This window comes from Artemia sp. Qi Xiang Cuo, chromosome 7 (genome assembly GCF_049724085.1).
Source record: "Artemia sp. Qi Xiang Cuo chromosome 7, ASM4972408v1, whole genome shotgun sequence".
NCBI lineage: Eukaryota > Metazoa > Arthropoda > Branchiopoda > Anostraca > Artemiidae > Artemia > Artemia sp. Qi Xiang Cuo.
In genome coordinates this window covers 68,305,660-68,324,176 of record NC_142800.1, presented here as the reverse complement: position 1 = coordinate 68,324,176, position 18,517 = coordinate 68,305,660, and the positions used below count along the sequence as shown (strand labels likewise).

At 35.8% G+C, this 18,517-nt stretch overlaps 1 protein-coding gene across 3 annotated transcripts in view; it reads left to right on the top strand.

Annotated features, from left to right (window-relative positions):
- Nucleotides 1-18,517, top strand: part of LOC148950634 (xanthine dehydrogenase/oxidase-like) — a 380,805-nt gene that overhangs the window by 240,975 nt on the left and 121,313 nt on the right. For all 3 annotated transcript variants that reach the window (XM_089092522.1, XM_089092520.1, XM_089092521.1), the window contains 2 exons: nucleotides 1,439-1,572; nucleotides 7,194-7,368. In XM_089092522.1, coding sequence (XP_088948648.1) covers nucleotides 1,439-1,572; nucleotides 7,194-7,368 — 309 coding nt within the window. The remainder of the gene's footprint in view (nucleotides 1-1,438; nucleotides 1,573-7,193; nucleotides 7,369-18,517) is intronic.

Sequence of the window (18,517 nt, the reverse complement as noted above, 5' to 3'; positions counted from 1 at the left end):
AACCGTAAGAAAGGGTAACGGAATGCTAAAGATTTTTTGGAAATATTTGGATACTCCTTTCAACACTATATCCATGACCGTACTCCTTGTCAGGTCCTCAAGGGACCTTTTTCTGCAACAGTCAGCTAATCATATTTTGGGGGGATTGATCTCCGATAATATTTTGGCAGCCATTGCTGGCTTCAATCCATCTAATGACGGCAGCGTGTTCCCCAAAACACCCAACATCAAGATATATCACTGGGTAGGACTGCCAGTGGCTGGATGGGGACTGAAATTAGCAGTAGTTGGCGTCTATTTATGCTATTACTTCTTTTAAGTAATAGGTTTCTTATCCATTTACATTTCAGATCAGCAATATTAAAATATTCCCCCAGATTATTTCAACAAAATTAATAAGCATTCAGTTGTAACTAATCTATCATCATCAGAAATTTGCATTTCTGTTGTTTGTATTAACTACTGACTATAAATACATTCTTTTCTTTTTTTTTTATCAACGCCTCAGTTTTATCTTTAAAAAAAAGTTACATCTCTGATCTGAAGGGATTAAATACGTAATAAAGACAAGATCATGACGAGCCAAGTATGCAATCAGAAAATATTGGGATTCCCTAAAGACCTCTTCTGATGGCTAATCAAATCCCAGGGATCCCTGAATAGCAGTTTGAAAACCACCTTAGGTGAATAAATAAATGTATTTGGCAGTTTCTGTGTCTTCCATTTCAAATCATTTTTCATAATGATTGGTTTAAAGATATGGTACTCAGTAATAAAACTTCTAAAGATGCTCTTTAGATGTGAGTCGCCTTGTTTTCTATCGTGATATTTCATTGAAGCTCCTTAGATTACGGTGCATTATGACCATAATGTACAAATAGTTTAGTCTTCTTTTTTCTTGAGTTTCTTTTCTATCAACTTATGTTTCTAATAGCAAAACAGTCTGATCCTATCCTGGTTATAGTGCGGGTAAAAAAGTTCTGTTTTGGTACTATTGATTCTGATCCTCCTTGAATTTAACCTTAGATAAATTTATTTCAAATTAGTATTGTTGGCCTTTGTAGATACTCGTTGCTCCAGCTCTTGAAATTCCAGAAAATCCCGTAGTTGCTCAAACCAAAATAGTGGCTGGATTGAAGGTTTGATGGGAAAAAAAGCTCGATTTAGAAATTTCAGTCTATAATACATATATGTTCAGTCTATAATACATTTATTTAGTCTATAATGTAATTATGTGGAAAATTTTTCTTCCATCATTTCTTGTCTTCTCATGTAAGCTAGTTTGATAATGTATAAATGAGGAAGAACTATCAGGTGGAGGAGCTCTTTTTCAAAATTCAGTTGTCTTAGAGACCGCTCCGTCAACTTGGAAGACTACTATGTGAAATTTTAACCTTGGATTCATTTAATTTAGACAATCTTTATGACACTTTTTTAGATGCTTGTTGCTGCAGCCCTTGGACTACCAGCAAATCACGTAGTTGTCCATGTTAAAAGAATGGGTGGAGGATTTGGTGGGAAAGAAACTAGATCCAGCATACTTAGTATCCCGGTTGCTTTTTCTGCTTACAAGTAGGTATTTTGTCATGTTTACTTTAATGAAGTTTTTTTTAAAAATAAACTTCTATAGAACATTCAATAGACTCGCATTAAAAAAAAGTTCACAATAAGTGCAAAAAACTTGCATTTAATGTATAGGAAATAAACAAGAAAGATATTACGCTACAAGATTAGATAAGCAAAGAATTAGATTAACCCAAAAGCGACTAAAACATATAAAAGGTAAGATGACAAATTTAAGGAGTACGGACATGAAGGGAGAGAAAGAGAGAGGGAGAGCAATAGAAAGAGACGGGACAGAGGGAGAGAGAGAGTGAGAGAGAGAGAGAGAGAGAGAGAGAGAGAGAGAGAGAGAGAGAGAGAGAGAGAGATCGAAGATAGAGAATGGGTTAATGAACTTATTATAAATCATTGCGGTATAGATGTAAGATATGATAGACGTTTTTCTTGAATTTACTTACCTGTCTTGTTTTAATAGTGGAAACAATTGGGATAAGTAGGATTAAGCCCTAGCAATGACTGTTTAGATAGCTTCACTCAGCAGTAAATAGTAATCAAAAGGCTTAAGTATTAAAATTTTTAATATTCAATAGTAAATCTTTGAAATTAAGGGAGTATATAGTGTAATATTGAAAATTAAAAGGAAGTCTTCAAAATATATTACTATTCATTTTAGGCATATTGCTATTCGTCAAACAGCTCGTGGTAACGAATTGTAAGTAAGGAGCGACCCGACTCAATAATAACCGAAACTCTACAAAACGGAATTTTGATACCAGTAGATGCATCAAAAGAATCGGATTTTTATGGTGGTTTCAAAGTATATAAGTTTCAAATCTAGTCTAACCCATCAAAAGTTACGAGCTTGAAAATTTTTTTCTTATTTTCAAAAAAGGAAGAAACACCCCCTAAAAGACTTCCTTGAAAAAAGGGAGAAACACCCCCGGATTGTATCTTAATGGAAATCAAACCGCCAGATTCAGCGTAACAGAAAACCCTACTGTAGATGTTTCAAGCTCCTATCTGAAAAATTGTGCAATTGTGTATTTTTTGCCAGAAGAAAGATCACGGATGCGTGTTTTTTTTTTCAGGGGTGATCTTATAGAACCAGTAGTCCTAGAATATCGAGAAAGGGCTCATTCGTACGGAAATCAAAAGCTCTAGTGCACTTTTTAAGTGTCCAAAAACATTGGAGGTCAACTTGGCCCCCTCCCTCGTTCATTTTTTCCCAAATTCACCCAATCAATAATTTGAGACATCCATTTTGTTCAACATAGTCAAAAATTTAATAAATATGTTTTTGAAAATGACTTAGTCCCCCACAGTTCCCGGGGGAAGGGCTGCAAGTTATGAACTTTGCCCATTGTTTACATTTTCTGGTTCGGGGGAGGGATCGGAGGAGGGGGTGTTTCCTTGGGGGAAGTGACATTTCAATGAAGAGGGTGCCGGATTTCCCAGCATTATTTAAAAAGGATCAGAAATTAAATAAAAAATACTTTCAGTTGAAATTTTTTTTCAACTGAAAGTAAGGACCAACATTAAAACTTAAAACAAACAGAAACTATTACGTATACGAGGGAGTTCACCCACTAGTCAATACCTTGCTCTTTACACTAAAGTTGTTTTAGTACTTTCAATAGAGCTATCTATTTTAATTAACCGGCCTTTGTGATTCAGGAGTTCATGATTCGAACAAAATCTGAACTTTAGCGTGAAGAGCGAGGTATTGACTTAGGGGCGAACTCCCTAATATACGTATTAAAAACATACGAATATAGAAGTTCGTTACGTAAGTTACGTCTGAACAAAATTTCGAGAAAGCCATATATACGGTGAGCCAAAATCAAAGCTGCATTAATTCAAAACGTTAAGAAATTAAATAAAAAAAAGAAGAAATTTACTGAAAGTAAGGAGTGACATTAAATACTTAAAACGAACAGAATTATTCCGTATATGAAAGGGCCTGTCCCCTCCTCAGTGTCTCGTTTTTTACGCTAATTTTTTTTATTTTTTTTAAAAGAAGAATTGCGAGAAAGAGTCAAACTTTAGCGTAAAGAGCGAGGCGTTGAGGAGGGGACAGCCCTTTTCATGTACGGAATAATTTCTGTTCATTTTAAGTTTTAATGTCGCTCCTTACTTTTAGTTAAAAAAAACTTGTTTGTTTATTTAATAGATATAGGAACATAGGCTAGCTAGGCCAATTCAGATAAAAAATTGATGAATGAGAGCGGTATTCGCTATATTCGGAAAAATGGTAAAGGAACTACAGATACTGAGGATTCTTTTCTTAAATATTTATAAATTAGGATAGTGAACCTAGAGATCCCTCGTTGGACTTTTGATATGTTGGGATGGGGTAATGATGACTTGCTACTTGGGATCCTTCAATCAATTGACGGATAGATACATGAAAATAATTCAACAATGATACATAAACATGCGCTGAAACTAACAGGTTTCAATTTTCATTTAGAACGTTATGTTTTGACTATCGACAATTTTTGCCAAAAATTAATCCTATAATTACCCCTGTCCTTCCAACAAAAAACCACTGCTTAAAACATCAATCAAAACTAAATATTAAAAGATGCGAACAATAGACTGAGCCACATCAAGCAAAATGTGGACTATAATTATCTTAGAAACTCTTGTGTTAGAAAGATTATCTCAGAAAACTTCCCAATGACATCCGCATATAGAGAGAATAAACATCCTTGTGAAGTAGGTTCAAACAAGTCTAAATTATCGTAATTTACTAGGTATGTGAAATGCGTTTTTTTTAATTCTCAATGATATCTTCATAACGAGTTTTAGTTTTATTTCTATCCAAGTGTTTTGGTCTTCAAAGTCTCCTATGGTTCACAGTTTTATAGATTATGAGCAGGAATATAATTCAGCTGACAGAAGAGCCTTAGTGAAGGTCTTTTACATGAATGATAAAATTGAGCAGCCAAAGAGAAAGTGAGACTTGTCCATCTTAAATTTTCTTGGTTCTGGCTTGCAGTATGACTCCATTTTATTGTACTTCAGACACTAAAACCTTCTGATGTACGCCTAGTGGGCACGTTCTCGATCGCAAGAGATGAGCTGGCATCATGTGCTATACATGTCGGTACCAGACCAAGTCTACAGGGAGTAATTACTTGTACCTCTTACTACCAGCCTGCATCTCTGTCACTTTCATCATAGGGCACCGCTTCTACAGCTACTACTAATTATGTATTTTCAAATTATTTTCTTTAACCTTTATCTTACCCTGCAATGGTAAATCAACCCCAAAAACATGAAAAAAAAATATTAAAGAATATTCTACAAATATATTCTACCTATATTTTGAAACATAAGTAGAAAATTCCAAGATAATTTCTTTTTTTCATTCTGCTTGTTTGTCTTACTTTCCGTTTGGCAGCTCAATTTTATATTTTGAGGCAATTTTAGATGGCTTAATTGTCTTCAGTTGGACTTTATGGAAGAAAAGTTGTCTTTGGAGGGAGGAGGTGATTACTGGGAGAATTATCCGCTGGGGGAATTTATGGTGTGAATTTTTCGGCGGGATTATCCTTGGGGAGAATTTTTCGAGGTGAATTTTCCACAGGGAGGAATTTTCCGCGGTTGGGGATTATCCTAAATTCAGCCTCGTTTATCTGGGCTATTTTATTAGTAAAGATGGTGGATGTGGTCAAGGTGTAAAAATTAGAATAGTCAAGGCCTAGGGTCGCTTTTCCCTAAAAGCAGGTCCTCCCTGAAGAGGTACAAACAGGCCATAATGAGACATTTAATTAAAATTTTAAATTCTTTTGGATGGGATAAAGGTTGAAGCTCTGAATAGATACGGGTGGAGGAGGAGCTTACGCAGCTGAGTTGGCGTCATGCAGATTGATGCTGCAGTGAGTTGTTAGCAGTTGTAGTATTAGATGCAAGTACTGAATCTGTATTACTGTCATCTTATGCCGAAGAGGCCAGTACCAAAGACAAGGATGTGATGCTTAATGATATTAAATAAAAAAACAACAACAGTTTTTTCGACCAAATGTAATCAGTGACATTAAAACTTAAATATAACAGCAATTATTACGTATATAAAGGGGGTTGCCCCCTCCTCAACCCCTCACTCTTTACGCTAAAGTTTTTTAGTACTTTTAAAAAAGCGTCTTATTGTTCTAATTAAATGGCCCTTCTGTTTCAGGAGTCATTATTAAAGAATTGGGACAAAATTCAAACATTAACGTAAAGAGAGAGGTGTCGAGGAGAGGCAACCCTTTTTATATACGCAATAATTTCTGTTCGTTTTAATTTTTAACGTTGCTCGTTACTTTCAGTTGAAAAAACTTGTTTTTTATTTAATTTTTGATCGTTTTATGAATAATGCCAGGAAGTCTGGTCTCACCTCCCCGGATAAACCCCATCCCCACGGAAATATCTTCTAGACAATTCAATCCGTGTGAAAATTTACCCCGGACAATTACTCTTACACACTCTGCGCAAAAAAATTGAGACGGAAGGTGAAAGCAAGACATATTTAAAGAATTTTGTATAAGAATTCCGGCAAATTCCCGCAGTGTATAATTTCCCCTGACAAGTTCACTCCCTGGAAACTTCCATCCCCATGGAAAATGTCCCCATGGACAAACCCCCAACAGAAAATTTGTCCTCCCCCACCCGAAAATATATGCCTATATCCAAATAACAAATATTATGAGCACACAATGGGCAAGTTTTATAAATTAAAGACCTTTCCCCGGGGGCTGTGGGGGTGGGGGTTCATGTTATATCCAAAGGCATAGCTATTGGGCCTTTCAACTATGTTGAATAAAATGGCGATCTAAAAATTTTAATCGGACTATTTTGGGGAAAAAGGGGGGATGAAGCCTAGTTGCCCTCTAATTTTCTTGGTTACTTAAAAAAGGGCACTATAACTTTTTATTTCAGTTCGAATGAGCCTACTCCCGATTCTAGGACCGCTTGGTCGATACGATTAACCCTGAGGAAAACAATAAAAAAAACACAAATAAACACGCATCCGTGATCTTTCTTCTTACCAAAAAAAAATACAAAATCCCACATTTCGCAGATATTAGCTTGAAACCTCTACAGTAGGGTTCTTTGATACGCTGAATCTGATGGTGGGATTTTCATTGAGATCACTTGACTTTTAGGGGCTGTTTCCCCCTTTTTTGAAAATCAGGAAAATTTTCTCAGGCTCGTAACCATCGATGGATAAGACTAAACTTAAATGATATTTATATATTTGAAATCAAGAAAAAAAGCAGATTTTTTTGGTATATCTATTGGTATCAAAATTCCGTTTTTTAGAGTTTCGGTTACTATTGAACCGGGTCGCTCCTTACTTACAGTTCGTGACCACAAACTGTTTGATTAAACATTTGTTCCTTCCTTGGCAGATATCCCCATATCCCTTATCTTTTTTGCTTGGATACCTAGTAGAAAGATATGATTTGAGATTGAAAGTCATTTAAAAAAAGAAATTCCTTATGAAATAGGTTGGTCTTGTCTATTTATTATAATTCACTTTGTATATGGAATACATTTCTTCAGTCCTGGATTTTTTCTGTATAAACAAATTTAATTTCATTTCAATGCGATCACTAGAACTATGTTACTGTTTTCTCTAGACTAAACAGGCCAGTACGATGTATGCTGGATAGAGACGAGGACATGATGCTTAGTGGCTTTCGACATCCATTTCTTGGCAGATACAAAGTTGGATTTCAGTCTGATGGAACCATAAACGCCTTTTATGGCGAATTGTATTCAAACTCTGGACACACAATGGATCTGTCCTTTTCGGTATTCTATTTTTTGTTTTCTTCTAAGTTTTGTTTAAGCTTTGGTTGCTTTTTTTTAGCCTTGATTGGGGATGTAAAGTTATTTCTGTAGATCTTGCAAAAGTTTAAACGTAATAAAAATTAGGTGTTGCTTTAAATATAATTCTTGAGCACTCCTAATGGTTCCACTTCAAAAATTTTAAGGAAAATAAGTGGTTAAAATATTAAATATTAGAATAAACAAAAGGAGAAATAAGTTATCACAGTGAAAACTAAATTCATTTGGAACTATCAAATGAATTGTGCAATCTTAAATCGCTTCAGAGGATTAATTTAATTTAGTTTCTGATCACTTTTTGATTGTGAACAATTTTTCTTTAACTATATCTGCTTCATTTTTCACACAGAGTCAAAATATGTAATGCAACGTGTTTCCCCCTTGAAACTTAAAAAATACACGAACCACCCTTAAGATCATATTTGGTATCATTGAATATAAAGAAAAATATCAAATGAAAATAAAATATTAGGAACGTCCGCTTTACCGAAACAGGTCTTCAATTTACACGAAAAAAAAAGTTTTTAGCCTGTTGCTTATTTCGTTTTGGTTTAAATGTAGTTTTTGTTTTGCTTCTATAGGTTGTGTATTGTTGTAAAAGATTTCCTAATTTGAAGATTTTATTTTTGCTTGTTTTCCAAGTCTTTATTAAAAATGCTTTCCTTCTTTTAATTCCATTTGTTTCAACATGTTATCGTACAGTTAGTTTTACGACTATTGTCGCGTTTGTTTTCATCTTATCCAATGAGAAGTAACCCTCGTGAGATTTGTTTCGTCTTAACAATGCTCAGAAACTAATTAAGTTTAACTCGAAAATCTAAAATTAAATTTTGTCTTTTACTAACAGGAATGGGATAGAGCGCTGTTCTCTCTCGATAATTTATGATGATTACCAAGCATGCAAGTTAGAGGCTGTTGTGGCATAATAGATCTGTCACAGAGCGTGAAACATGGACATAAAACTATGGTTATAGCTTTGGGATGAAAAATGTCATGTAGGCATATTTTTCTTTATTCTATGTTTTTGTCAAGTAAAATAAGTAAAGCAAAAAAGTTAAGCTATTTCTTTATTTTGGTTTCTGTCGTTTTTTCTGCTTTAATTCTAAGAATTTTGCATCCTATAGTCATATCTGTTGCTCTAAAACCATTTTTAGAAAAACTTTGCGACACCTAAGGATCCAAGTGGCATACAATTTTTGTATGTTGACCATAACATGTTTTCATGAGTTTGGAAGTTTTATTTTAAGCTCATGTTATGGTTCTGATCCAATTAATATTATTTGTGTTTTCCTCTTATCCTAAGAAACGAGAAGCGATATCTTCAAAATATGTTCGCCTTTAAAATTGATAAGAAATAAGCTAACTTTACCTTGGACATTTGGAAAGAAATCTCTTTGTTTTGCTATTATGTGGCGGAAAGCCCTTACTTCTCTACTGGCAATGCATATCAATTACGAAACATTCAATGTACTGTTTATTGCTGCAAAACAAATGTGTCATCATGGTTGCAGCGGCAGCTGCAACCTAGTAAAGAGCGAACCACAGCCCAGAGTAACCAAAAGTTAAAAAACGTGTTTTCAAAAAAACTTTCTAGTGAGAGAAAATTGCATTTGACACTGAATCAGAAATGGTAACTGTTGTTTCGGTTGATCTTAGAAGTAAAAGTTTATTGCGAAAAGAAATTTATGGTGATTTCGAGAAAGAGCCTGAAACCCCTCGAAAATAGTGTCAGATTGAAATGAAAAGTACACCATTGGAATCAGCATGGTCCAAAACCTCATATACGGAAATTATATTCCCCCTCCTTGAACAACAAAGAAAATCGCTTTTTTGCATCTTTAGCACTGATATGTCTCCCCTTTTTTCTCCTGTTTTTCCAGTGCTAGCGGTTTACCAGAACATCATAGAGAGATGCTTAATGGCTCATTAGAAAGCTGTTTCTCACAACTACGTGGTTTTTATAAATTACGCCATCTGAAGGTGCCATATGGCACAAAAATGGCACATTATGTGCCATTTCTCAAGGGGTGGGGCTAGCGGGCTACAAAAAAAATCGTATACAGATGTTTAATAGTTCACATTAAAGCTATTTCTCATATATACGCTTTATTTATGAATTCCCCCACCTGTTACTGGCAAAAAGCACTAAAAATGGCACTATTGATGCCATGGCTTAAGTGGAAAAGCTATAAGTTAGTGGGCTGCCAGAACTTCTTAGAGAGATGTTTAATGGTTGATTTGAAAGCTATTGCTCATATCTACGTGATTTTAATCAGTTTTGCCATCCATAAGTGCCAAATAGCACAAAGAATGGCACCTTTTGTGCCACTTCTTAAGTTGAAAAGCTTCGAAGTATAAAACAGTACCATTGTAATAATTATGATCCAAAACCCTTAATTGGAGATTTACAAGGGACCCTCACCGTATACTCCCCCTCCCAGCCCCCTTAGTAAGTCTCATTAGTCAGTTGGAAGAATTCACTATGAACTCTTTAAGAGGTCAGAACCAAAAGTCAATATACATCTTTAGGAAAAAACTGCCTAGTGAAAAAAATTTCCATCTGACACTGACTCAGGAACTATTATTTTGTTATAATAATATAAACTATAAATAATATAACTATTATTTTGGTTTGTCTTCAAAGTAAAAGTTTATTAAAGCGAAAAGAAATTTATGGGGATTTCGAAAAAAGCCTCAAACCCCTCGAAAATGGCGTCAGATCAAAATGAAAAATGTACCATTGGAATCAAAATGGTCAAAACCTTGTACAGGGAAGTTATAGTCCCTCCTGAACAACAAGGAAAATCAGTTTTTTTGCATCGGTAGCACTGATCTGTCTCCCGTTTTCTTGTTGTTTTTTTTTTCAACAGGTCATGCGGTCTACCACAACATCATAGAGAGACTCCTAATTGCACATTCTAAAGCTATTTCTCATATATAGGTCCTTTTTATAAAGTCTGCCATATGGAAGTGCCATATGGCACTAAAATGGCACTTTTTGTGCTATTTCTCAAAGGGTTTCACCCTTAAATAGGTTACATCAATTAACACGGTTTGAACTTCAAGAGTAGTTTGAAGTTTCTTGATTATCATTTTAAATTTGACTAAAGGACCATTGAAATTAATATGTTCAGTATAAGTTCAATTCAAATATTTGAATTATAGCAGAAAAAGGGGAATGGTAATTGAATTTTGAGTATGAAAAGATAATTATAAAAATAAGGAAATATATTTGTACTTTGAAATAAGTTGAGCTTTCTTGTCTGCAAAATGAACACGCAGAAATTTATGTACAAAAATTATCTTTGAACTTTTACAATCACTTTTTTTAAATAAATTTTTTTGTGAGTTGCTGTAGGTAGAAACTTTCTTAAGATACTACCCTAATCTTAAGTAGTATAGCTATAATATAAGGAAGCGGACAGTCCCCCATATAGCTATAATATAATAGAGCGCACAGTCCCCCCATATAGCTATAACGACAGAGAGCGCACAGTGCCACCATATAGCTATAATATAAGAGAGCGCACAGTCCCACCATATAGCTATAACGATTAAGAGCGCACAGTCCCACCATATATCTATAATGCTTTCAAGCACAAAGTACACCCGCCAATACAAGCAGACAGTTTAATGACCGGATTCAACCACCATGAAAAATTCGTGCTGTTGTTTCTGTTCAAAGTGCGTGATGTTTTCATGGTAGTGATTCGTTTCCTTTGTATGAAATTGTGAAATTCTTTCTGTAATTTAATTTGTTAGGTGTGGTTGACTTATGTTTAACCTTCAACACAGATATAAAAACTGCGACAATGAATTATTTTATCAGTTCAGAATTGGCATTTGAAATATAATGATGCATTCAAATAAAAGGAATATTGACGAAAGCTACACGCAAGAAGTAAGTTATTCTTTTATATTCATAGTGGGTAAAGAAATTAATTCTACTAAAATTTATACAGACCCTATTATAGTTAACAGATTGTTAAATATTTTTTGAACCTGGATCACCAGAGGTCGGTAAAGAGCAATATCAAAACAAGAAAAAAAAAGTATGTAAACACTGCATTTAAATGGCTTGCGAACTTAGTACACGAGGTAAATCATACCTATTTTTTATTCCGGCCCAAAGTTCCCCACAAGCGTTCCCCTCCGGCCCAAAATTCCCCACAATCGTTCCCCACCGGCCCAAAGTGCCACAATCGTCCACCATTAGCATTCAAATGAAAGCAAAGACGAAAAGAAAGGCCTACTCTTCTGCTAATATCATAAACCATATCTTGTCTACGTGCCGGAACTGTTACCTGTGTAAAAATAGTGTGATAATAGACAGTGAAGTTGCCAGAAAAATAAAAAAAGTATTGGCAGGAAATATCACTAAGGAATATATAGATGAATCGATGAAAAACAAAGTACCAGCAAATGTTACTGCCATTGATCAAACAGTCAATGAACCACGTAATACAAAAGACGAAAAGCATATTGAGCCTGTCGATGACACACCTGTAAAAATTGTGTATGACTCAAAATGGAATAATGATTATTCTACTGATTACGAACTAAGAGAAGACAACAGCTATAGTATCAAGAGAGAACATGGTGAACCATTTTATGGAACAGATTCAAAATGTCCAAAGTTGTTCATTGATATTAAAAATGTATAATAATAATACATTTTTTGTATTAATATTCGACATGACACTATTTCATTAAAAATATGTTATGCATTACATTGTTATGTGTTCATTATTTTTAGAGTAAGCCAGAGTGGCGTGCCACTCTAAGTGAACCTAGATCAACCCAACCTTTTGGATATCTCTCTCCTTATGACTCTGCGTCTGAGCGAGAGTTTGTCTATCTCAATGCATGTCATTATTGGTTTGTATGTCAGAATCCATTTATTTATATGTGATTTTTTGTCTCTCTCTCTCACTTCCTCCGCTTATGTGTCTGGACGGGTGTTTGCCTATCTCTAAGCCTGTCATTGTTGCTTTGTATGTCTGAATCTATATATTTGGATGGGTTTTCGTCTCTCTCACTCTCTTGGCCTATGTGTCTGGGCGGATGTTTTCTTATCTCAGTGTCTGTCTATGTTGGTTTGTATGTGATAATCCATTTATTTATTAGTGTTTTTTTGTCTCTCTCCCTTCCTCTGCTTATTTGTCTGGGTGGATGTTTACCTATCTCAATGCCTGTGATTGTTGCTTTGTATGTCAGAATCCTTACATTTATATGTGTTTCTTTCTCCCTCACTTCCTCTGCTTATGTGTCTGGGTGGGTGTTTGCTTATCTTAGTGCCTGTGTCTGTCGGTTTGTATGCCTGAATCCATATATTTATGTGTTTTTGTCTCCCTCACTTCCTCTGCTTATGTGTCTGGGTGGGTGTTTGCCTATCTCAATGCCTGTCTTTGTCGGTTTGTATGTCAGAATCCTTACATTTATGTGTGTTTTTATCTCTCCCACTTCCTATCCTTATGTGATTGGGTGGATGTTTGCCTATCTCAATGTCGGTTTGTATGTCAGAATCCATATATTTATACGTGTTTTTGTCTCCCTCACTTCCTCTGCTTATGTGTCTGGGCGGGTGTTTGCCTATCTCAATGGCTGTCTCTGTCGGTTTGTATGCATGAATCAATATATTTGCATGTGTTTTTGTCTCTCTCACTCTCCCTGCCTATGGGTCTGGGCGGATGTTTGCATATCTCAATGCCTGTCTTTGTCGATTTGTATTTCAGAATCTATATATTTATAGGTGTTTTTGTCTCTCTCACTTCCTCTGCTTATGTGTCTGGGCGGATGTTTGCCTATCTCAATGCCTTTGTTTGTTGGTTTGTATGTCAGAATCCATATATTTATACGTGTTTTGGTCTCCCTCACGTCTTCTGCTTGTGTGTCTGGGCGTGTGTTTGCCTATCTCAATGCTTGTCTCTGTTGTTTTGTATTTCTGAATCTATATTTTTGAATGTGTTTTTGTCTATCTCACTCTCCCTGCCTATGTGTCTGGGCGGATTTTTGCTTATCTCAATGCCTGTCTTTGTCGATTTGTATGTCAGAATCTATATATTTATAGGTGTTTTTGTCTCTCTCACTTCCTCTGCTTATGTGTCTGGGCGGATGTTTGCCTCTCTCAATGCCTGTTTTTGTTGGTTTGTATGTCAGAATCCATATATTTATATGTGTTTTTGTCTCCCTCACTTCCTCTGCTTATGTGTCTGGGCGGGTGTTTGCCTATCTCAATGGCTGTCTCTGTTGGTTTGTATGAATGAATCAATATATTTGAATGTGTTTTTGTCTCTCTCACTCTCCTTACCTTTGTGACTGGGTGGATTTTTGCTTATCTCAATGCTTGTCTTTGTCGATTTGAATGTCAAAATCTATATATTTTTAGGTGTTTTTGTCTCTCTCACTTTATCTGCTTATGTGTCTGGGTGGATGTTTGCCTATCTCAATGCCTGTTTTCGTCGGCTTGTATGTCAGAATCAATATATTTATATGTGTTTTTTGTCTCCCTCACTTCCTCTGCTTATGTGTCTGAGTGGGTTTTCGCCTCTCTCAATGCCTGTCTCTGTCGGTTTGTATGCCTGAATCAATATATTTACATGTTTTTGTCTCTCTCACTCCTTGCCTATGTGTCTGGGCGGATGTTTGCCTATCTCAGTGACTGTCTTTGCCGATTTGAATGTCAGAATCTTTAAATTTATAGGGGTTTTTGTCTCTTTCACTTCCTCTGCTTATGTGTCTGAGTTGGTGTTTGCCTATCTCTGCCTGTGATTGTTACTTTGTATGTCTGAATCTATATATTTATATGTGTTTTTGTCACTCTCGCTCTCCTTGCCTATGTGTCTGGGCGGATGTTTGTCTATCTCAATGTCGGTTTGTATGTCAGAATCTATATATTTATACATGTTTTTGTCTCTCTATCTTCCTCTGTTTATGTGTCTGGGTGGATGTGTGCCTATTTCAATGCCTGTCTCGGTTGGTTTGTATGCCAAAATCAGCAAATTTGATTGTATTTTTAAATCTCTCACTATCCTTGCCTTGGTGTATCGATGGATGCTTGACTATCTCAATAGCTGTTTCTATAGATTTGTATGTCACAATTTATATATTTATATGTGTTTTTGTCTCTCTCACTTCCTCGGCTTATGTGTCTGGGCGGATGTTTGCCTGTCTCAATGCCTTTCTTTGTCGGTTTGTATGTCAGAATCCATTTATTTATACGTGTGTTTGTCTCACTCACTTCCTCTGCTTATGTGTCTGGGCGGGTGTTTGCCTATCTCAATGGCTGTCTCTGTAGGTTTGTATGCCTGAATCAATATATTTGCATGTGTTTTTGTCTCTCTCACTCTCCCCGCCTATGGGTCTGGGCGGATGTTTGCTTATCTCAATGCCTGTCTGTGTCGATTTGTATGTCAGAATCTATATATTTATAGGTGTTTTTGTCTCTCCCACTTCCTTGGCTTATGTGTCTGGGCGGGTGTTTGCCTGTCTCAATGCCTTTTTTTGTCGGTTTGTATGTCAGAATCCATATATTTATATGTGTTTTTGTCTCCCTCACTTCCTCTGCTTATGTGTCTGGGTGGGTGTTTGCCTATCTCAATGGCTGTCTCTGTTGGTTTGTATGCCTGAATCAACATATCTGAATGTGTTTTTGTCTCTCTCACTCTCCTTGCCTTTGTGACTGGGTAGATGTTTGCTTATCTCAATGCCCGTCTTTGTCGATTTGTATGTCAGAATCTATATATTTTTAGGTGTTTTTGTCTCTCTCACTTCATCTGCTTATTTGTCTGGGTGGATGTTTGCCTATTTCAATGCCTGTTTTCGTCGGCTTGTATGTCAGAATCAATATATTTATATGTGTTTTTTGTCTCCCTCACTTCCTCTGCTTATGTGTCTGAGTGGGTTTTCGCCTCTCTCAATGCCTGTCTCTGTCGGTTTGTATGCCTGAATCAATATATTTACATGTTTTTGTCTCTCTCAATCTCCTTGCCTATGTGTCTGGGCGGATGTTTGCTTATCTCAATGACTGTTGTGCCGATTTGTGTGTTAGAATCTATATATTTATATTGGTTTTTGTCTCCTTCACTTCCTCTGCCTATGTGTCTGAGCGGATGTTTGCCTATCTCAATGCCTGTGATTGTTGCTTTGTATGTCTGAATCTATATATTTATATTTGTTGTTGTCACTCTCGCTCTCTTTGCCTATGTGTCCGGGCGGATGTTTGTCTATCTCAATGCCTGTGATTGTTGCTTTGTATGTCAGAATCCTTACATTTATATGTGTTTTCGTCTCTCTCACTTCCTCTGCTTATGTGTCTGGGCGGGTGTTTGCTTATCACAGTACCTGTCTCTGTCGGTTTGTATGCCTGAATCCATATATTTATATGTGTTTTTGTCTCCCTCACTTCCTCTGCTTATGTGTCTGGGCAGGTGTTTGCCTATCTCAATGCCTGTCTTTGTTGGTTTGTGTGTCAGAATCCTTACATTTATATGTGTTTTTGTCTCTCTCACTTCCTCTGCTTATGTATCTGGGCGGATGTTTGCCTATCTCTGCCTGTGATTGTTCCTTTGTATGTCTGAATCCATATATTTATATGTGTTTTTGTCACTCTCGCTCTCCTTGCCTATGTGTCTGGGTGGATGTTTGCTTGTTTCAATGCCTTTGATTGTTGCTTTGTATGTCAGAATCCTTACATTTATCTGTGTTTATGTCTCTCTCACTTCCTCTGCTTATGTGTCTGGGCGGGTGTTTGTCTATCTCAGTGCCTGTCTCTTTCGGTTTGTATACCTGAATCCATATATTTATATGTGTTTTTGTCTCTCTCACTTCCTCTGCCTACTGCTCACTTCCTTTGTATGTCAGAATCCTTACATTTATATGTGTTTTTGTCTCTCACACTTCCTCTGCTTATGTGTCTGGGCGGGAGTTTGCTTATCTCAGTACCTGTCTCTGTCGGTTTTTATGCCTGAATCCATATATTTATATGTGTTTTTGTCTCCCTCACTTCCTCTGCCTATGTGTCTGGGCAGGTATTTGCCTATCTCAATGCCTGTCTTTGTTGGTTTGTGTGTCAGAATCCTTACATTTATATGTGTTTTTGTCTCCCTCACTTCCTCTTTTTATGTGTCTGGTTGGGTGTTTGCCTATCTCAATGTCTGTCTCTGTCGGTTTGTATGTCTGAATCAATATATTTTCATGTGTTTTTGTCTCTCTCACTCTCCTTGCCTATGTGTCTGGGCGGATGTTTGCTTATCTCCGTGACTGTCTTTGTCGATTTGTATGTCAGAATCTATATATTTAAATATGTTTTTGTCTCTTTAACTTCCTCTGCTTATGTGTCTGGGCGGGTATTTGCGTATCTCAGTACCTGTCTCTGCCGGTGTGTATGCCTGAATCCTTACATTTATACATGTTTTTGTCTTCCTCACTTCCTCTGCTTATGTGTCTGGGCTGATGTTTGCCTATCTCAATGCCTAATTATTTTTTTTATAATTTCTGTATTGTGTATCCAAGAGGTGAATTCAAGAAAGAGTTTGTTACTTACTTATAATTTTTTCATAATGACAAATCCAACAACGACTGATGATAAAGAATTTATTCATTCTAATAGATAGATTTTGTCAATGTTTTCTGACGTACCCGACAAATGATATCGATAACGAATTTTAATAAAGAATTTGTTCAATTTAACACTTAAATTATGTCAGTGTTATCAAACGTATCTGTCAAAAGACATTGATATAGAATTTACTCACTCTAATACTTAGATTCCGTCAAAGCTATCCCAAGTATCTGTCAATAGATGTTGATCGAGAATTTATTCATTCTTATACTTTGATTTTCTCTATGTTAACCCATCTTTCTCACATATGATGCATGCAAATTCCTTTTCTTATATCTTTGATGTTTTAATAGACATTCCAAACGTTTGATACGCTGGCTTACTCTAAAAATAATGAAAACATAACAATGTTATACATATCATATTTTGAGCGAAATAATGTCATGTAGAATATTAATAAAAAGAATATATTGTTATTATACATTATTAATATCAATGAACAACTTTGGTCATTTTGAATCTGTTCCATAAAATGGTTCACCATGTTCTCTCTTGATACTATAGCTATTGTCTTCTCTTAGCTCGTAATCAGTAGAATAATCATTATTCCATTTTGAGTCATACACAATTTTTACAGGTGTGTCATCGACAGGCTCAATATGCTTTTCGTCTTTGGTATTATTTGGTTCATTGACTGTTTGATCAATGGCAGTAACGTTTGCTGGTACTTTGTTTTTCATCGATTCATCTATATATTCCTTAGTGATATTTCCTGCCAATACCTTTTTTATTTTTATGGCAACTTCACTGTCTATTATCACACTATTTTTACACAGGTAACAGTTCTGGTACGTAGACAAGATATGGTTTATGATATTAGCAGAAGAGTAGGCCTTTCTTTTCGTCTTTGCTTTCATTTGGATGCTAATCCCCGAAAGCTGACGACATGGTTCAACACTGGGTAACATGTTACCTCAAGCACTAGCAAGAAGGTGCCCTTCTTCATTAACTATTATTTTTATGTTGGCATTCTCTTTGAGTGCAATCATCTCCTGATATCTCAATCTCGCATATCCACCATCATAAGAGTTGAATTTTTTGGTACTCCAATGAAATTTAATTCCTTACTGTCATGACAATGCACGCATACGTTTCCGATGGTGCTACCACTTGTACTTATTTCATAGTTTAAATACTTTTCCTTGTCAGCATTCAATGCTATAATAACACTATCATGTGAACATACTTTCTTAGTTGATGGTATTAATGGATTCGACCTACGACCATGTTGTATAACCGTCGGTCTGTTTGAAATGACCACTGAAGTCGCTTCACCCCTTCTTATCTTCTTAATGGGTAGGGGGAGCTCTGGAAAATCCTAAAAAAAGTTTGTTTTTCATGAAAAAAAAATCTTGAAAGAGAACCATCAGTCCTCATCAATAGCATGCACAAGAATAAGTTTTTTAAAATTTAAATTAAAAGTGTCATTCTATTTTTCTGATATGATTTAGAGATGTAAAAACAAAGGTTGAAAAAAAAAGTTAAAAAAAA